Consider the following 17,928-nt stretch of genomic DNA (forward strand, 5'->3'; position numbering starts at 1 on the left):
GTTTGTCAGTCTCTCGAATATGAAAAAACAAGGAGGTTGAAGTCATATATAAGCCATGAATTGTTCTGTTGATCACTTTCTCTTATTAATTTCTTCTCAAATTCGTGGTGGTTTCCTAGATCTAACTCTGATCTCCACGCGGCCGGAGATCCAACTCTTTTAATTTGTGACCACATCAAATTCGTACAACTTGCAAGTCTAGTTCAAACATTTTGTCCTTAATTACTTGTAAATCAATTTATATTATAAACTTTTCACATGCATGCACCCAACTTCGTGGTGTTTTTCTGCACGTGGTCAACGTCGATCGACTTATCGATTAATTATTGGTAATTTTTGGATTCCTTAATGATCTTCACGTGATTCATTCTTGTCTGAACATGATTGATGCTGTTAATGATCTAAAGACCTCAATCTAGGTGATCAACCTTAGTTGCAATTATATATATATATATATATATATATATATATATATATGTGTAGTTCGTTAAAATGATCTGACAATTTACTATGTCACAACCTTAATTTATGGTTGGATATTAATGAAGAAGGCACGTCGCTGCTAAATCTCGAAATATCAGAGCTGGGTCGACTGTTGAAAACAATTCACGTCGCAATAATGCAATGATAATTCCAAGAATTAAGTGTAGAATTTTCAGATGCGGAACCAGAAAAATCTGGTTTGGTGGACCAAGTTAAAAAAAAAAAAAAAAAAAAAAAATTAGGAGCTTATTACTAATTTTTATATAATCTATTTTATAAAAACATATTTTAAAACTTAATTTTTATCAAATTTTAAAAATTTTGGGGGGCCAAAGCCCCCAAGCCTCTTATTAGTCTCGCCCTGCCTGTACTAATTATTTGGACACATTAATACATTATACAAGATACCTATTAAAATGTTCCGAAAAAAAAAATTAATAAATAATTATTAAAATGTTCCAATATAATAACTAATATATATATTGACTGCTTCAAGCTAGCTTGTAGCTTGTCATTGATTCAAAGATCAGCCAACTTGCCTTAATATATAGGTCCTTCTACATGGACCGATGGTTTGCAAATCATGGAAAATGATATAATTACTAATTTTTTTGTAATTATTATACAATTATGTGTAAATGAGCGATATTTTTGTTAAAACAACTTATAAAAGTAACATCATTTTATATAATTATATCCTCAATTTAATACATGATTATATAAAAATTATAAGAAAGAATTGTAAGTATATCATTGCTCTTACAATATTAAATCGGTCCCCTTATAATTTTTTTTAATATATAAACAGAAAAGAAAAGAAAAGGTTTAACTTATAGCCTCTACAGTAACTTTGAACCGACCTCTTCAATGTTTTCTGGCAATATTTTTTCTCCAGTACTCATCGCACGTCGTATATTAAACAAACAACATTAATTAAGTACTCAAATATGTTTATACCATTTTAAGGGGCTGAGATCATTGAGTTAGTCATGATTCTCGTCACTGCCACCCCTTCAACCCCGCCCCACTTCTAGACGGTAGACTATTGATGACACCAGTCAGTCAACCCCCTCGTCGTCCAAATTATTTCAAAAAAGAACTTTTCAAGGACGCGTCGATATTCTTAATTCCCACGTTACGTACCCTTTTATTTTTAATTTTTTTTTTCTTGTCTCTGCAGTCTGCACCAGTAAGAACACGTACGTTACACAGATCATGATATGATAGTTAAAAACCTCGAAGACAAAATAAATTAAACAGCGTATAAGGTTAAACACCAACCAATTTTCTAATAAGGAGGCGTCAAGGTATAAATAAAAGAAGACAAAATAAATTGAGTTTCAATACCCTTGCATTTATTTTACAACTTATTTTATAACTAATTAATGCAATTATATCGGTTCATTAAAAATAAATTTAATATTATATAATCACCTTTCATTTGAAATAAAGTTATAAAGTAATTGTAAAATAATTATGAAGTTATTATTTTTTATATTAATATGCCTACGATTAATAAAGGAATAAATGGAGATGTCGGACAAATGTCTTTTTATTCTTGTAAATGAACGTTTCACGTATGGTGTAGAGTTTGGGGCACCAACTAAGCCACCAGAAGCGCCCTAAAGCCAAGCCCATTAGCTAACATTGGCAGCCCATATGGTATCATTTTGTCTTGATATAGCGACCCAGTCCATAGTTTTGGGGTTGAAAAATCTTGAACTCCAAACTAAGCGGCACCTATTTGCTCGAGTACATACAAGGACTTGTAGTTGTTGGGTCGATGCAACCTGTCACAACAATTGACCAGAACGACCAATATTTGTTGAAGGATCGATTACGATCAAATCATGGCAGCGCCTTGTCTTGACAGAATTTGAAATATAATATAGAGATTGAAATGAAAAATAGAAGAAGGGAAATGATGGAAACGACTTTAAAAACTGCAACTTTTATTATTCAACTGAATACAAAACATATGGAAATTACATAGTGCTAAGATAAGATAAATTTCTTAAAAAGTTGAAGTACATCTTGATAATGCATTGATTATTTTGAAGGATGTCTGGACTCTTGCGAGAGGAAATATAAATATACAAAAGTGCCAATAGTTAAGACTTCCTTGTACGTGGGGCATTTTTTAATTTATGGGGACTAGTTAATTCAAGAATAGAGGCTGCAAAGTAATAGATACTGTATTACCGAGAATTGCAGAAATGATGAGCTCAAGAACCAATTTTAACATTGACGAGCCCTTCTTACCAACCTGGCTTCTAGTTAAGCCTGTTTGCTGCACCACCAAACTCGAGGTATTTTGTTGGTGGAAATAACCCTTCTTCCAATTTTCCAGACAGAAGTCCTTGACGCAAGCCACATGGTAGCAGTATTTGCCACAGGTGGAGACATAAGCCCAACCCTCAATCTCTTTTGAAACTTTCTTATTATGGCATATTAAGCACTTTGAGGGAGTCTTTTTAGCAAGGTTTAGATTCGCTCCACGATCAGTTATATTTGCTGGGAGCTTCAAGCAACAAGGGTGCAAGACATGTGCTTTCTTATGCGTAGACCGGTACCTGAACCCTTGGACTCGCTTCCCACACGCGACACAAAATTTGGCATGCTTAGGGCTTGGAGATTTATCGCGAAATATGAAGTTGCCTTTCTTGAAGAATGGGTGTTTTGTAGAGCAACTAGAAGCTAAAGCGCACTCTTCGTGAAGATGAAAGTTACATGTGGATAGCTTTTTGTTACATTGGTAACATGCCTCAAACCCTAGTTCTTTACAACCATCGCACGTATAAGGTGTTGGGGAGCACATCAATTTAAGCTGGTGTCGGTGGCTAGAATGTTTTATCTCGGTGATTTTCGTCATGTATTCTAAAAAGATTTGATTTGCCTAGCGTTGTCGTTCCTTGTCGTACGTTTGTCAATCTCAGAATTCCTGAACAATTCAAACAAGAACAATTAATGTTCATAAATTTGGGTAAGTAATCTGATAAATGATCCAACAAGAAAATGAAATTCCACCCACAAAGAAGAATTACTACTAGCGATCTTGCAGTGGCTGCTAGCTTGAGGATATATATGATCTTCGATGAGAAGGAGATATATATAAAAAACAAAAAAGCAATTGTAGCAAGTATGTATATATATTCAATTAACAAATATGATACCAGAGTTGTACGTGCGAGATTCTTCCTCCTATTCTAGCAAGGGCATGTGAAATACTTGCTCCTGTTGTACCATGGACTTCTTGGAGTTCTGAAAACAAGTCTGTAAATTTTTCAGGCCAACTGAGAGAAATAAAGAAGCTAGCGCAGATCATATCATGTCATGGTGGAAGGTAATAATTAAAACCGCGGAAGACTAGCTACTTGACTTCTTCATTAATGCCCCGATCGAGTATATGTATAACGTCTTATATATAAAGTCATAGATCTAAGAAACTTCGTTGTATTTTCTTTTGCCAATATTTTCCTCCATCTAAATTATAATATATATACTTCACTTTCTTAATGAGCAAGCTAGCTGGCATATAATTAAATTAAATTTCATTTTCTTATTTCGTTTTCAAAGTAGTAATTACATGGCTGGCAGCCGCGGTTGTATAACGTCTTATATATAAAGTCATAGATCTAAGAAATTTCGTTGTATTTTCTTTTGCCAATATTTTCCTCCATCTAAATTATAATATATATACTTCACTTTCTTAATGAGCAAGCTAGCTGGCATATAATTAAATTAAATTTCATTTTCTTATTTCGTTTTCAAAGTAGTAATTACATGGCTGGCAGCCGCGGTTGTATAACGTCTTATATATAAAGTCATAGATCTAAGAAAATTCGTTGTATTTTCTTTTGCCAATATTTTCCTCCATCTAAATTATAATATATATACTTCACTTTCTTAATGAGCAAGCTAGCTGGCATATAATTAAATTAAATTTCATTTTCTTATTTCGTTTTCAAAGTAGTAATTACATGGCTGGCAGCCGCGGTTTCTTTTCATGATCTTAATTCTCAAATTAAGTGGGGATAGAAACAACTTTTTTAGGTTGAAATATATAAAATAGGTTGATATGAGTTTAATCTTTTTTATAGAAAATTAAAAAAAAAATAGTGAGTCTCATCAATTATTAGTTTAAGATGAGTTGAGTTTAGTTCAATAACCAAGTATAGCCTAAATGACCGAGCTTCCATGGACGATTTTGATCTCCTCCTATTTTTTCTCCTTTCGACCAAGATTTTCTTAGGAAAATTTTCTCACTTCATGAGGTCATGTGTCATTTGTCAGGTCCCTTGACTCTCTAATTGAGAGGTGAGTTCATTTTTAGAGTCAATTTAAAATTGAGAATAATGCAGGAAATTAATTGGATTTTATTTTTGGGACGGCTTAAAAATAAAAGCATCTTAGATATTATATATAACGTTCACAAAGATGCATGGTAAAAGTTAGGAGCTTAATTCCAATGCGACAATACAAATATCAATGATGATAGCGACCAAATACAGTGCAAAGTTACATTTATTCAAATTAACTTCGAATGGCCGACTACCACTCGATCGTTTCCTGATGCAATTGTATAACTCTAGAGTGACTATTATTTAGTATGATTAAACCATCAAATAATTAAATAAGCTAAAAATGAGATAAATCAATAAGAGTCGGAATATTATATGTATTTGAAGTCTTGAAGAATTAAGGATCAGATTGGATAGTGAGATGAGATGAAATTATATGTGAATAGTAATTAAATAGTTTGAGTTAAGATTTTTATAAAATTTTGAGAAATGAAATAGAACAAGTTGAATAAGAATATTATAAACTTAAGATATTGTTATAATATAATTTTCAAATATAATTTTTATTTTGTGATTTGAAAAAATTGAATTGTTTTTTATGTTTTATTTGGAAGTTTGGAAAAGTTGTAATGACTATGTAAAATGATTAGATAAAAAAGTTGAATATTTGAAATTGAAAAGTATTTTTGTTTATACTATTTGAATATTGACATAAGATGTGATGAAATGAGAGATAAGATGAAATAGATGTGTGGTTCTTGCTATCCAAACTAGGCCTTAATGTTTCTTGGCACAAAAATAAACATCTCGGTTTGGCCATTGTCTAAAGGAAAAATTTAATTGTAAGCGATTCTACGCACTAATACGCGCATGCATTCAATATGATTGGTCAAAAAGTAGATTTTATTGAAAACAATGTTAATTTAAATTTAGAATATGAAGGCAACAACATTAGTACGCAGATTGGTACGCACACTTGTTTGTACATAACAAAACTCTTGTTTAAAATTAAGGTGGTAGACTGGTAGTGTTCTATTTGGTTGAACTTTCTCCAGTTTGATAGGCAACTAATTGGATCAGACTATACTAAAATAAAATATCTAGATATTTATTTTTTCCCCATAAGAAAATTAAATTAACTAAAATTAAGAATACAAGATAATTGTGGAGAGGAGATTTTAGTAAAATAAATGTTACTATGCTCTTTAATTTATACTACTTGGAAAACAGTTGTGGCGATATAACACGGAACCGAAAGCTATATGGAAGCCAGTGATTGATTATAAATATGGAAGAGTGTGTGTGTGTGGGGAGGGGGGGTTGTAGTAGAAAGGTAGATGGGCCTCGCGGAGTGGGGATTTGGAAGCATATTAGTCGAGGATGTGAGGTGTTCTCTCTTTCCACTAGACTTGTGTTGGAAGATGGTTCTAGAATAAAATTTTGGAACAACGTATATTGTGGAAATAATACATTAAAAGATTTATTCCTTTCAGTATTTAGGATGGCATGTGAGAAAGAAGTTTCAGTGGCTGATTTTTTGGCGATAGCTGAGGATCAAATTGAGTGGAACATAATCTTTAGCAGGGCGGCTCAAAATTTTCTTTGCAAATCTTGAGAGCGCCTCCACTGTGGCGAGCATAACCCACACTACCTCTAATCTGCTGAACACTTTAACCCATTACGCTTTAAGCAACATCACAATGCAGTAGAAGATGATCCACAATTTTACCGCTCTTCTTGCACATATAGCACTAGTCTATTAGGATCACCACTACGTCTTTGCAAATTATCCTTCGTCAAGATCTTTCCCAGTGAAACTATCCATGCAAAGAAAGTCACTTCGAAAGGTTATGTTCCTATTTGTATTCTACGGTACTTATGGCAAGAGTGGAATGACAGGACGTTCGAAGATAAAGAGCAATCATTTGAGGATCTTAGATCTTTTTTTGTTAGAACATTATTTCTATGGGTCATAGCTATAGATTTTAATGGTTAGACCTGCATGATTTTCTTAGTTCATTTTCTCCCTTTTAAATAGGTGTTTTCTCTTGTATATCATCATGTGTACTTGAGCTATACCTATTTTATTAATACAATTGTTTACTTATATATAAAAAAAAAATTATAATGCTCACTTTGTCTCCTTGATGTGACACTACAATATGTTCCTGCGTGCTTTATTAAAAAAATATACAAACATAAAAGGATAGAGAAAGTCTAAAGTTTTAGTCTTCATCTTTTTATATTTTGAAGTATCATTTTGTTTTAAATATATATTTTTAATTTTTTTTAATAAATCATGCAATATAATACGTTAAGATATACAAAATGAATAATATAAATTAAAGGAATTAGGGCTCTTTAGCAAACACTCCAATAACTTAGGAGTAATGATATCTATATAATACATTTCATAATATATTTTACAATACATATTTTAAAGTGGGGGTATTTTTGTAAAATGATATTATTTTTATAAAATATTTTACTAAACTACCATTTATTTTAAAATATAATTATATAATATATTGTAAAAAGTGACGTGTATAACTAATTGGCAGTTCGAAATAAGAATATAATTCCAAATATATATACGTGTATGTTTCCTTCGAAATGTGCTCCGCAAAATCTAGAAGGGATTGCCATTGGCAATTCATGGTTAGGTGGTGGAGACGCCCCCAGACTAGCATCCACTGTCTCCTACTACGGTAAGCGTACAGACTACAATCCTATCAAAAAAAAAAAAAAAAATTCAACTAAACAACTCAACGCGCTCCAATCGCGCGTTTATATCGCATCGTCTTTTCGCAGCCCAAAGTCCCACACGCACTCAAATTCACGCTTGTTGTCCTCTTGCAGGGTGCGCATCCTACACAGCACCAAACGCTAGTCGCAACTGTGTTCGCCACTGTCCCTTGGTCAAAGACTCAAACCTAGAACCCTCTCTCCAGTTCTTCCGAGGGAGCTCACAGGGTTGCAATCTCACACCTTTCGTAACCAGAGATCCCCGGGTAGCTCCAATTTTGAAGGTGATATTCTCCCTTGCTCACATTTTCGGCTTCATTTCTTTCTATGCATGCATGAGCTTGATTGGATTATATGTCCTAAATGTATTATCTTTTGTGGGATTGATTTTCCTTCTGTGTCTCGCTTTTGGAGTTTGAGGCTCTAGAATGCTCTGTAAAATTCAATTCCATGGTCCTTTTCGCCGATCCGTTTACTTCTTCTTGATTATGGTTTGTATTTTAATAATTCAGTAACGAGTTTTAGGCATTAGATCATTTGGGTCTAGTTAAGAATAACTGCTCTATTATTGGTTTCATGTATTTTGAATGTCCGAGGCCGCTTGAATTATGTGACAGTATTGTGGTCTCAAACACGAGATTATATCAGGTTTTTGTCAACGGTTCAAATCATTGAGCTTAATAGGGTTGATTGGCTTCCCAATTATATGGAATAATTCGTTTAAGATGTATTTCTTGGTGTTATATTCAATGTTCTTTGGTCTGAGGTTGTCCAGTGTTAAGGACAACGTTGCCCTTGCAAACACCTTCAGCCTGCAACCATCACAGCACAAGGACTTGAGCAATTCCACGTAACAAACTCTGCAACAAATATGCAGTGCTTGCGTCGTGCCTCTCTACCTCTGCAAATGAATCCGTAGCATTAGCTCTAGAATATTCCATTTATTGTACTCTTATGTCTATAAAAGGATCCCATGTAATAACAGTTTTTCAAGTAATGAAAATACACAAATTCTTTACTTCAACATGGTACCAGAGCTCTAAAGGACTAAACGTCCATGGCTTCCTCACCTGATTCCTCTTCTTCTCCCACCCTCCCTCAACCCAATATTTCTCATACAATCTCTATCAAGCTCACCCCCGATAACTACTTGTTATGGAAGGTTCAATTGGTTCCTTACCTTCATGGCCAACGATTGTATAAATATGTTGATGGCTCCTGCCCTCCACCAAAACCAGAACTCGATGATAACACTCCAAACCCAGCTCACGACCTTTGGCTTCAACAAGATCAATTAGTCATGTCCGTCCTTATCTCCTCTCTTTCTGAGCCACTCATAGCACAAGTTGTTGGATGTACCTCTGCTAGAGCCATATGGCTCTCTCTGCAATCAACCTATGCCTCAGTCTCCCAAGCCCGTCTTCTACAAACTCAGTTTCAATTAGCCTCCCTTAAGAAAGGCTTAGACCCCATTACAACTTATTTTTGCAAAGCTAAAACTCTTGCTGACACCATGGCAGCAGCTGGCCGACCCTTACCACCTGCAAAATTTGTTCCTTATCTTCTCGCCGATTATGATGCTATTGTTACTTCCGTCTCCACCAGGCTTGAGCCTATTTCTCCTGAGGAGCTGCTCGGGCACTTACTGGCCCATGAAGCAAGGTTTCTTCATCACTCTGATGTGAGCACCTTCCCTACGGAACCTTCTGCAAATTATACAGCAAAATCTCTTGCTAACTCACGTGGCTGAGGGCCTCGTGGTGGTGGTCGCAACTTCTATCAAGGTCGCAATGGTGGTGGTCGTTCTACTCGGGGTCGTAGCAATTACACAGGTAACAATGGTAGCAATTCATTTTCACCTACTGACCAACGTTTGGTTTGTCAGGTCTACAATCGACAGTGCCACTTGGCACTCACTTGCCTTTATCGCTTTAATTAAGCCTATACGCCTCACCCATCACTGCAAACTTCTCTTCTTCAAGTTATCCCTCGGACATGAACTGTTATCCAGACACCGCCGCAACCAACCATATAACTAATGATCTGAGTAACTTCAATTTGCATGATACTGAGTATCGTGGTGGTGAGCAGCTTCGTGTTGGTGACGACTCCACAATGCCTATCTCACACTCGGGTTCAGCCTCTTTCTCATCTTCTTCATCTATATTTCTGCTCAATAGCATGCTTTGTGTTCCCTCCTTTCAAAAGAACCTTCTATCAATACGACAATTCTGCATTGATAATGATGCTTTCTTTCAATTTTTTGCTGACTCTTTTTCTATTAAGGAATGCAAATCGGGGAAGCTTCTTCTTCAAGGGACAATTAGTAACGGCCTCTACTCCATCCCACGACATTCGGCTTCATCTCCATCTGCTCTCAACACTCATCTCTCAGTTCACTTATGGCACAGTAGACTTGGTCATCCCTCTCTCAAACTTGTGCAAACTATCCTTTGGCAGCATAATCTTCCCTATGAGCATACTATAAATCCATTTTGTAATGCCTGTGCACAGGCAAAACATCATAGATTTTCTGCATACAAAAGATTAATAAATCCACTGCCCCTTTTCAGCTTATTTTCTCGGATTTATAGGGTCCTTCTCCTCATGTGTCTACTGATAATTACAAATTTTATATCACATTTGTAGATGACTATTCTTGGTATACTTGGTTATTTCCTTTAAAATCAAAGTCTCAAGCCTTCGACACATTTGTTAAATTTAAAACCAATATTGAACTTCAATTTAACACAAAAATAAAGCAATTCCAATCCGATTTGGGGGGGGGGGGGGATTTTGACCATTTTTTAATTACTTAAACTCGTATGGCATTGTTCATAGAATTACATGTCCTCACACTCACACGCAAAATGGCATCGTTGAACGAAAGCACTGTCATATTGTTGACACGGGCCTTGCCCTTCTTGTGCACTCCTCTGTCCCATTCCATTTTTGGCCCAATGCATTTTTGCATGTAGTTTATTTAATAAACATGCTTCCATCTCATACACTACAAAACTCCTCACTTTATTTTTTACTTTAAAACACTTACCCTGATTACTCTACTTTACGGGTTTTTGGCTCTGAGTGCTGGCCTTTAACTAGTGCCTATAATCCTCACAAATTTTCCTTCTGTTCACTATCTTGTGTGTTTTTGGGCTTAAGCCCATCTCACAAAGGTTTCATTTGTCATCACATCTCCACAAACCGAACTTACATTTCCAAAGACATCCGCTTCAATGAATCCAGCTTCCCTTACTCAACTCTTCCCAAGCCCACGTCCAATATTGAACCCACTTACATGCTTTTGCCTCATTTCGAGTCCAACCCATCCTCAACAACTTCTTCTTCTTCTTCTTCTTCACCATTTCTTGGTCCTCTTCCGTCTTCACCACCACCTTCTTTGTCACCCACACATAGCACGCCTTTCCCACCTTCTCAGTAGGATGCATACTCGATGGTTACTCGGTCACGTACCCATTCCCCACGCCTAAGTAAGTTTCATGATGGCACCATAAAATGGCCCCTGCCCCGTGCTTTTGCCACTGATTTAAGCCCTGTTCCTGAGACTCTAGAAAACTACACAATTGCAAACAAGTACCCCGAGTGGCGTGCTGTTATGGCACAAGAGTTTCATGCTCTTCTTGCTAACCAGACATGGTCTTTAGTACCAACTTCTCAAGCTCCGAACACTATCACCTGCAAATGGGTGTTCCGAACAAAACGGCTTGTCGACGGTTCAATCGAACGTCACAAAGTACGTTTGGTTGTCAAAGGGTTCCTCCGCAATCTGGGATCGATTTTGAAGAGACTTTCAGCCCTGTGGTTAAGGCTACAACAATTCGCACCGTTCTTGCTCTTGCTGTGTCTCAACACTGGACCATTCGGTAGTATGATGTGCAGAATGCATTTCTGCATGGACCACTTCATGAAATTGTTTTTATGTCCCAACCCCTTGGGTTCTCCCATCCTCAATATCCCTCTCACCTTTGCAGGTTAAACAAAGCAATTTATAGGCTTCGACAGTCACCCCGTGCATGGTATTCACGGCTCAGTTATCGCTTACTTGATCGGGGCTTTGTTATCTCTTATGCAGACCCTTCTCTTTTCATTAATAAATCTGCAGGAGTCACAACATTTGTGTTAGTCTATGTTGATGACTTATTGGTCACGGGCTCCTCTATGCAGTACATTTATGATATGCTTTCTGCTCTACGTAGTGACTTCCCAATCACTGACTTGGGAACTTTGCACTATTTTTTGCGTGTCGAGGCCACCTTCAACTCTCACAGACTGCTCCAAACATAGCATTAAGTACATCAAAGACTTGCTTCATCAAACTAACATGCAGTCTGTGAAGCCTGTAAAATCCCCTATGTCTACTTCCGAAAAGCTTAGTGCCTTCACTAGGCATCTTTTTGAAGATCCCACCTTGTATCGTAGCGCCGTTGGTTCCTTGCAATACCTCTTATTCACCCGACCGGACCTTGTTTCGCTATTGGCAAAGTATGCCAATTCATGCATACTCCTCGGGTCCCCCATTGGTAGGCAGTGAAGCGCATTCTCAGGTATCTCAAATATACCTCTACTGTTTGCTTGCAACTGTCATCCTCGTCCACTTCCAAAATCACTGCATTTTCTGATGCCAAGTGGGCGGGGTGTCCAGACGATCAAGATCAACAAGTGGTTATTGCATATTTCTTGGTTGTAATCTCATTTCATGGTCCTCCAAGAAACAACCAATGATTGCACGTTCATCAATTGAGGCCGAATTTAAAGCTGTCGCAAACACAACAGCTGAAGTTATTTGGCTTCAGCACCTATGTAGGGATCTTGGGATCAATTTACACGAAGCTCCTCTTCTTTACTGTGATAATATGGGTGCAACATACCTCACATCTAATCCAGTTTTTCGCGCACAAACTAAACATGTTGAAATCGACTTCTATTTCATGCGTAACAGAGTTCAAAATAAATCCCTATGTGTTGCTTTCATCTCTGGTAAAGACCAGCTCGCAGACCTCCTGACAAAACCTCTTTCAGCAGCTCGGTTCTCATCACTCTGTTCAAGTCTTTGTCTCCAAGCTTTGCCACTCGACTTGAGGGGGGATGTTAAGGACAAAGTTGCCCTTGCAAAGACCTTCAGCCTGCAATCATCACAGCACAAGGACTTGAGCAATTCCACGTGACAAACTCTGCAACAAATATGCAGTGCATGCGTCGTGCCTCTCTACCCCTGCAAATGAATCCGTAGCATTAGCTCTAGAATATTCCATTTATTGTACTCTATGTCTATAAAAGGATACCATGTAATAACAGTTTTTCAAGTAATGAAAATCACACAAATTTTTTACTTCAACATCCCGTGATTCTACCAAAAAAAAAAAAAAAAAAAAGCAGATGCAAAAGTAATTTAGAAAAATGTTTTTGTAGTGTTGGGTCAGAGCCGAGCTGGTGAAGCCCGATTGTCCAATTTTTATCATCCATTGCTTGCCATGAAAGGGTATTTAGCAAGATTTTGGATTGATTTTAGGGGTTCCATATTACCCTTAATCATGTCCACCTGCTCTCTTTATGCTCTGGTTACGCTAATTTCACTCCTTAGTGGTCATATTCAATGAACTAGTCCATGAAGAAAAGTAATTAGACTAATGCAAATTATCTGCAAGAAAAAATGTGAAAGCTGATTTCTTTTTATTTTGACTAATTCCAGGTACTTTTTAACTTTTAGGGGACTTGCAATGGGTTGCAGCTCAGACGAAGATACAGATATTAGTGAATCTGAAATGGATGAGTATGAAGGTAAATCTTATGAAGAATTGAAGAATGGAAATCACAGCTTCAAAAACTCGGATGAGACATTTTCTTGCCCATACTGCCCGAAGAAGAAAAAGCGGGTTTATCAATATAAGGAACTTCTTCAGCATGCTTCTGGGGTGGGAAAAAGTAGTTCAGAAAAGAGAAATGCAAAAGAGAAGGCTAATCACCTTGCTTTGGTGAAGTATTTGGAAAATGATTTAGCGGGTCCATCAAAACCTGCTGGCAAGAGTGATCCTCCAATTGACTGTGACCACGATGAGAAAATTGTTTGGCCTTGGACAGGAATTGTTGTTAACATTCCTACAAGACGAACAGATGAGGGGCGATATGTAGGAGAAAGCGGATCCAAGATGAGAGACGAGTTGAAAAGTAGAGGGTTCAATCCCATAAGAGTCCACCCTCTCTGGAATTTTCGGGGTCATTCAGGAAGTGCTGTTGTGGAATTCCACAAAGATTGGCCTGGGTTACATAATGCTATGTCATTTGAGAGAGCTTATGAGGCAGATCATCATGGGAAAAAGGACTGGTATGCGAAGAATAGCCAAAAATCGGGTCTCTATGCTTGGGTTGCTCGTGCAGATGACTACCATTCAACCGAAATTGTTGGGGACCACCTACGAAAGATTGGAGATGTTAGAACCATTTCTGAAATTATGGAGGAAGAAGCCCGGAAACAGGATAAACTTATATCTAATCTGACAAGCACTATTGAGCTGAAGAACAGGCACGTGAAAGAGATGGAGGAAAGATGTAGTCAGACTTCAGTCTCCCTTCGGAACTTAATAGAAGAGAAAGATAAGCTCCTTCAAGCTTATAATGAAGGTTCGTTTCATTATAGAGATTTATTTTCTTTAATTACCTGAACCAGGTCATGATCCAATCTACTGCACTTGTTGGGTAAAAAAAAAGACGTATTTAGCTATTTACAGCTAGATTTCACCATATTGGATTTGTTACTATACATTCCGTTCTCGTGTCAGGCTGTTCTGGTGACATTATTCTATGCCATGTTTGTTTGCATCACAGATATAAGAAAAAGACAAATGAGTGCAAGGGATCACTTTCAGAGGATTTTTAATGACCACGAAAAGATTAAATTGCAACTGGAATCTCACAAAAAAGAACTTGAGGTGCGTGGGATAGAATTGGAAAAGCGTGATGCACATAACGAAAATGAAAGCCGGAAGCTTGCTGAAGAAATTGAAAAGGTATAATTATTTTTGGCCTTGATTACTGTCACAATTTCTCTTATAGTTCAATAATTCCTACTACTCTAGGATTTTTTAAGATTAAAATTTCATGGGGTCAACGAAAATTTTAGTATGAAAGAAATGGTCAAGTTTCTCTAACTCATAATGGATATGCCAATATCTCAATCCTGTCTAGTAGTGGAAGAGAAACACTTTAACCACAAAATGATCACAAAACTATTCAAACTTATTATCATCAAAGCAAGTCCTGTTATTTGTTTAAGGGTTATCCAACCAATTGCAGCATTGGTTGAATTTTTTAATGACTTCATGCATGCTTGCAAGAGATATTCTTGACCATGCCTCTTTTTGTGTTTCTATCAGAATGCCATTAGAAATAGCTCCCTGCAATTGGCCTCTCTGGAGCAGGAAAAGGCTGATGTAAATGTATTGAAACTGGCTGAAGATCAGAAGGTTTGTTAGTTTTTTTTGAGTGTTTAAATAATGACATGAACATTTATTTGAACCAGTTATATATTACTCTTGGTTTCACACAGAGGCAAAAGGAAAAACTTCATAACAGAATAATTCTACTGGAAAAGCAACTAGATGCAAAACAAGCACTGGAGTTGGAAATAGAGGGATTGAGAGGGCAATTAAATGTCATGAAGCACATGGGAGATGATGAAGATGTAGAAGTTCTGATAAAGGTGGAGGCAATACTTAAACAGTTGCGTGAAAAAGAAGGAGAACTTGATCATTTAGAAGCTCTGAACCAAGCACTAATAGTGCAGGAGCGCAAGAGCAATGTTGAGCTGCAAGACGCTCGAAAAGAATTAATTAGTGTAAGTTCTTTTCCCGCTTCATTTATCAAAGTTATGCAGAAAGATGCTGTAATTATGCAGACGAAATAAAATGGTGTCTATTTACCAATAGTACTTACTAGTTAATGAGTTAACTGGCATACTTGAATTGCCAGTATTCTACACTGTGACATCAATTTAAACCGTGGATCATGAGCCAGCTTGTTGGAGTTTTCCTTGTGTTCTGATATACAGTATTAATGTTAATACAAGTTCCCATGACTTGTGAGGAAAGACTAATTCTCTTACTCTCTAGGGCTTGAATGAAATAGCAGGTCGTGGTGATATTGGGGTTAAGAGAATGGGAGAACTTGACAATAAGCCATTTCATCAAGCAATGAAGAGAAAGTATAACGAGGATGAAGCAGATGAGAGAGCATCAGAACTGTGCTCGTTATGGGAAGAATATCTGAAAGACCCTGACTGGCATCCTCTTAAAATTACCATGGTTGAAGGGAAACATCAGGTGTTATTCTTAAATCTCATAAGATCAGGTTTTTCTAGATATTACTTTTAATAAGCCTGTTCCACGGTACATAGTGCATGTTCTTTTTCATCGGTCTGATATATTTTGCATTTCTTTATATGTGCTAGTCGGGCATAATAATTTGTTTCTAAGGATGAAAAAAGGAATTTTATTACAACCAACTCAAATACGTGTGTCTGCCCCCCGAATTGAGCAGACCAAGCGAGAAAAGCCTCCAACTGTATGAGAAGGGTTCTTTAGCGCGGTCTTCTCTAATTTCCTTCTTTTAGTTATGATTCTTTGAAGTTCTGAAGTGGTAATGCCTGAAAGCTGAAGTTGCTGGACACTTGCACATTTTGAGTGCATTATACTTGCTATTGCCAGATGTGCAGACCACATCAACATATGTATTATGTTCTTGAAATGATGGCCGCTGTTCCTAAATTGGTGCAACTTGACAGCTTTACCTTCCCTTAGATGTACTTTTCCAAGCAGCTGGGTTTTTGTTATTGTCAGTTATCCAAAATTCCCATTCTATATGTGACGTTTGTGTTCCTATTCTGGATTATTTTGGTTATGCCTGCCAAATATTCTGTTGCTTATATGGTTAGATGGTCTGAATTTGTGAGCTACAGTGGCAAACTCCCTTGCCAATGATATGCCTGAACATACGAGCTGCTTGCATGTCTGTTTGGTCATTTGTTGAGGTCCTCTCATGTAGCTTATCAGGAATTTGCTTTCTGCCATCCATACGTATTCATATGCATCTGCACTAGTTAATTTGGTCTGGGCGTGCACTTTGGTATAATTTTTTAGTGTTACAGACTCCCAGAAATAATATAAAGGATTATATTGCCTAATTCACTATTAAAGCTCTTCGCTAATTAGTGGCAATGCTATTCCAATATTAGCATAGTCCGTATTTACTTTGCCACCCTTTTCACATGATGGGGTTACTTAAAATGAATGTTATTGTTTCAGAATGTTATAGATGCTGAAGATGATAAGTTGAAAGGTCTGAGGAACGAATTGGGTGATGAAGTTTACCAGGCTGTGACTACAGCTTTAATGGAGATAAATGAATACAATCCAAGTGGGCGGTATATAACATCAGAATTGTGGAACTACAGGGAGGGAAAAAGAGCTACACTCGAAGAAGGAGTCATATTTATACTGAACCAATGGAGAATAGCTAAACGCAAAAGGGGAATGAGTTAAAGGTCAGTTTTTTGAATTGTGTATTATAGACATTATGGGCTGATAATTTTCTTTTGATAAGAAAATTAAGGGTTGATAAATGAATAGGTATGAGTGGTGCTGATGAATATATTTGAGCTTAGCCTTTTCTACCTTACTGACCAGGTTTTTGCTACCTACACTAGGCAGCATTCCTTGGGTGGTTATTGACATGCTTTTACTTCATAGTCTAGGTGCGTCTTTTCATAGTAAAAAATGGGCATGTCACTTCAATTTTTTATTTTATTTTATTATTATTATTTTTTATCTGTAAACAAATTTTTATTGATCAAAAGAGTAGGCAAGAGCCCAAGTATACGGGACATATACAAGAGACTTCATTTTCTAAAAGCAGGATCCGCAAATATTGCATTTGCATTCGGCTCAGTTTGTATCGACATCAGTAGTCTAGATAGCGCGTTATAGTAGGTAATGTACCCCTGATTTCAGTAGCACGCGAAGCCATATTGAATTTTTCTCACATGAAAACTTTGTTGCTGGTGTGCAGGAAATAGCATATCTGTCTCCAAATGAAGCAATGCAGTTGCTACCTTGGCATTTGGAAAACACGCTACCATGGAGAATGAGCTGGCCCATTTGCTTATCGATGGGACGCGATTAAGGCATTTTTTTTCCTTGTTAAATTATGGAATTATTTCTTGTAGGGGGATTTTCTTTTATCCATGTAACAAATTTGTTGAAATAGATTGTATTCGTCCATTCTGGCTAATGCCTTGCATTCCTAAGGTTCACGGATGGAAACCTTGACAATGTAGCCTGAGATCTCGAACTTTGTTTTAAAATAAATTCTTTCCTTGATTCTC

The 17,928-nt window shown here is 36.8% G+C and overlaps 1 protein-coding gene across 4 annotated transcripts; it reads left to right on the plus strand.

The window, feature by feature from the left end:
• The first annotated feature begins 7,543 nt into the window (after positions 1-7,543).
• On the plus strand, positions 7,544-17,928 carry LOC121256614 (protein INVOLVED IN DE NOVO 2-like). Of its 4 annotated transcripts, none has more exons than XM_041157458.1 (8): positions 7,548-7,813; positions 13,243-14,171; positions 14,376-14,557; positions 14,924-15,013; positions 15,097-15,384; positions 15,659-15,868; positions 16,850-17,088; positions 17,613-17,928. In XM_041157458.1, the coding sequence occupies exons 2-7, from the start codon at positions 13,271-13,273 to the stop codon at positions 17,084-17,086; spliced, it is 1,908 nt and encodes a 635-aa protein (XP_041013392.1). In that variant the 5' UTR covers positions 7,548-7,813; positions 13,243-13,270; the 3' UTR covers positions 17,087-17,088; positions 17,613-17,928. The 4 variants fall into 4 exon arrangements, 3 of the variants coding, with proteins under 3 accessions (XP_041013392.1, XP_041013406.1, XP_041013400.1); XM_041157472.1 differs by having other exon boundaries at positions 13,261-14,171; XM_041157466.1 differs by having other exon boundaries at positions 7,548-7,792; positions 13,239-14,171.

Source organism: Juglans microcarpa x Juglans regia, chromosome 1D, assembly GCF_004785595.1.
Source record: "Juglans microcarpa x Juglans regia isolate MS1-56 chromosome 1D, Jm3101_v1.0, whole genome shotgun sequence".
In the NCBI taxonomy this organism is placed as follows: domain Eukaryota; kingdom Viridiplantae; phylum Streptophyta; class Magnoliopsida; order Fagales; family Juglandaceae; genus Juglans; species Juglans microcarpa x Juglans regia.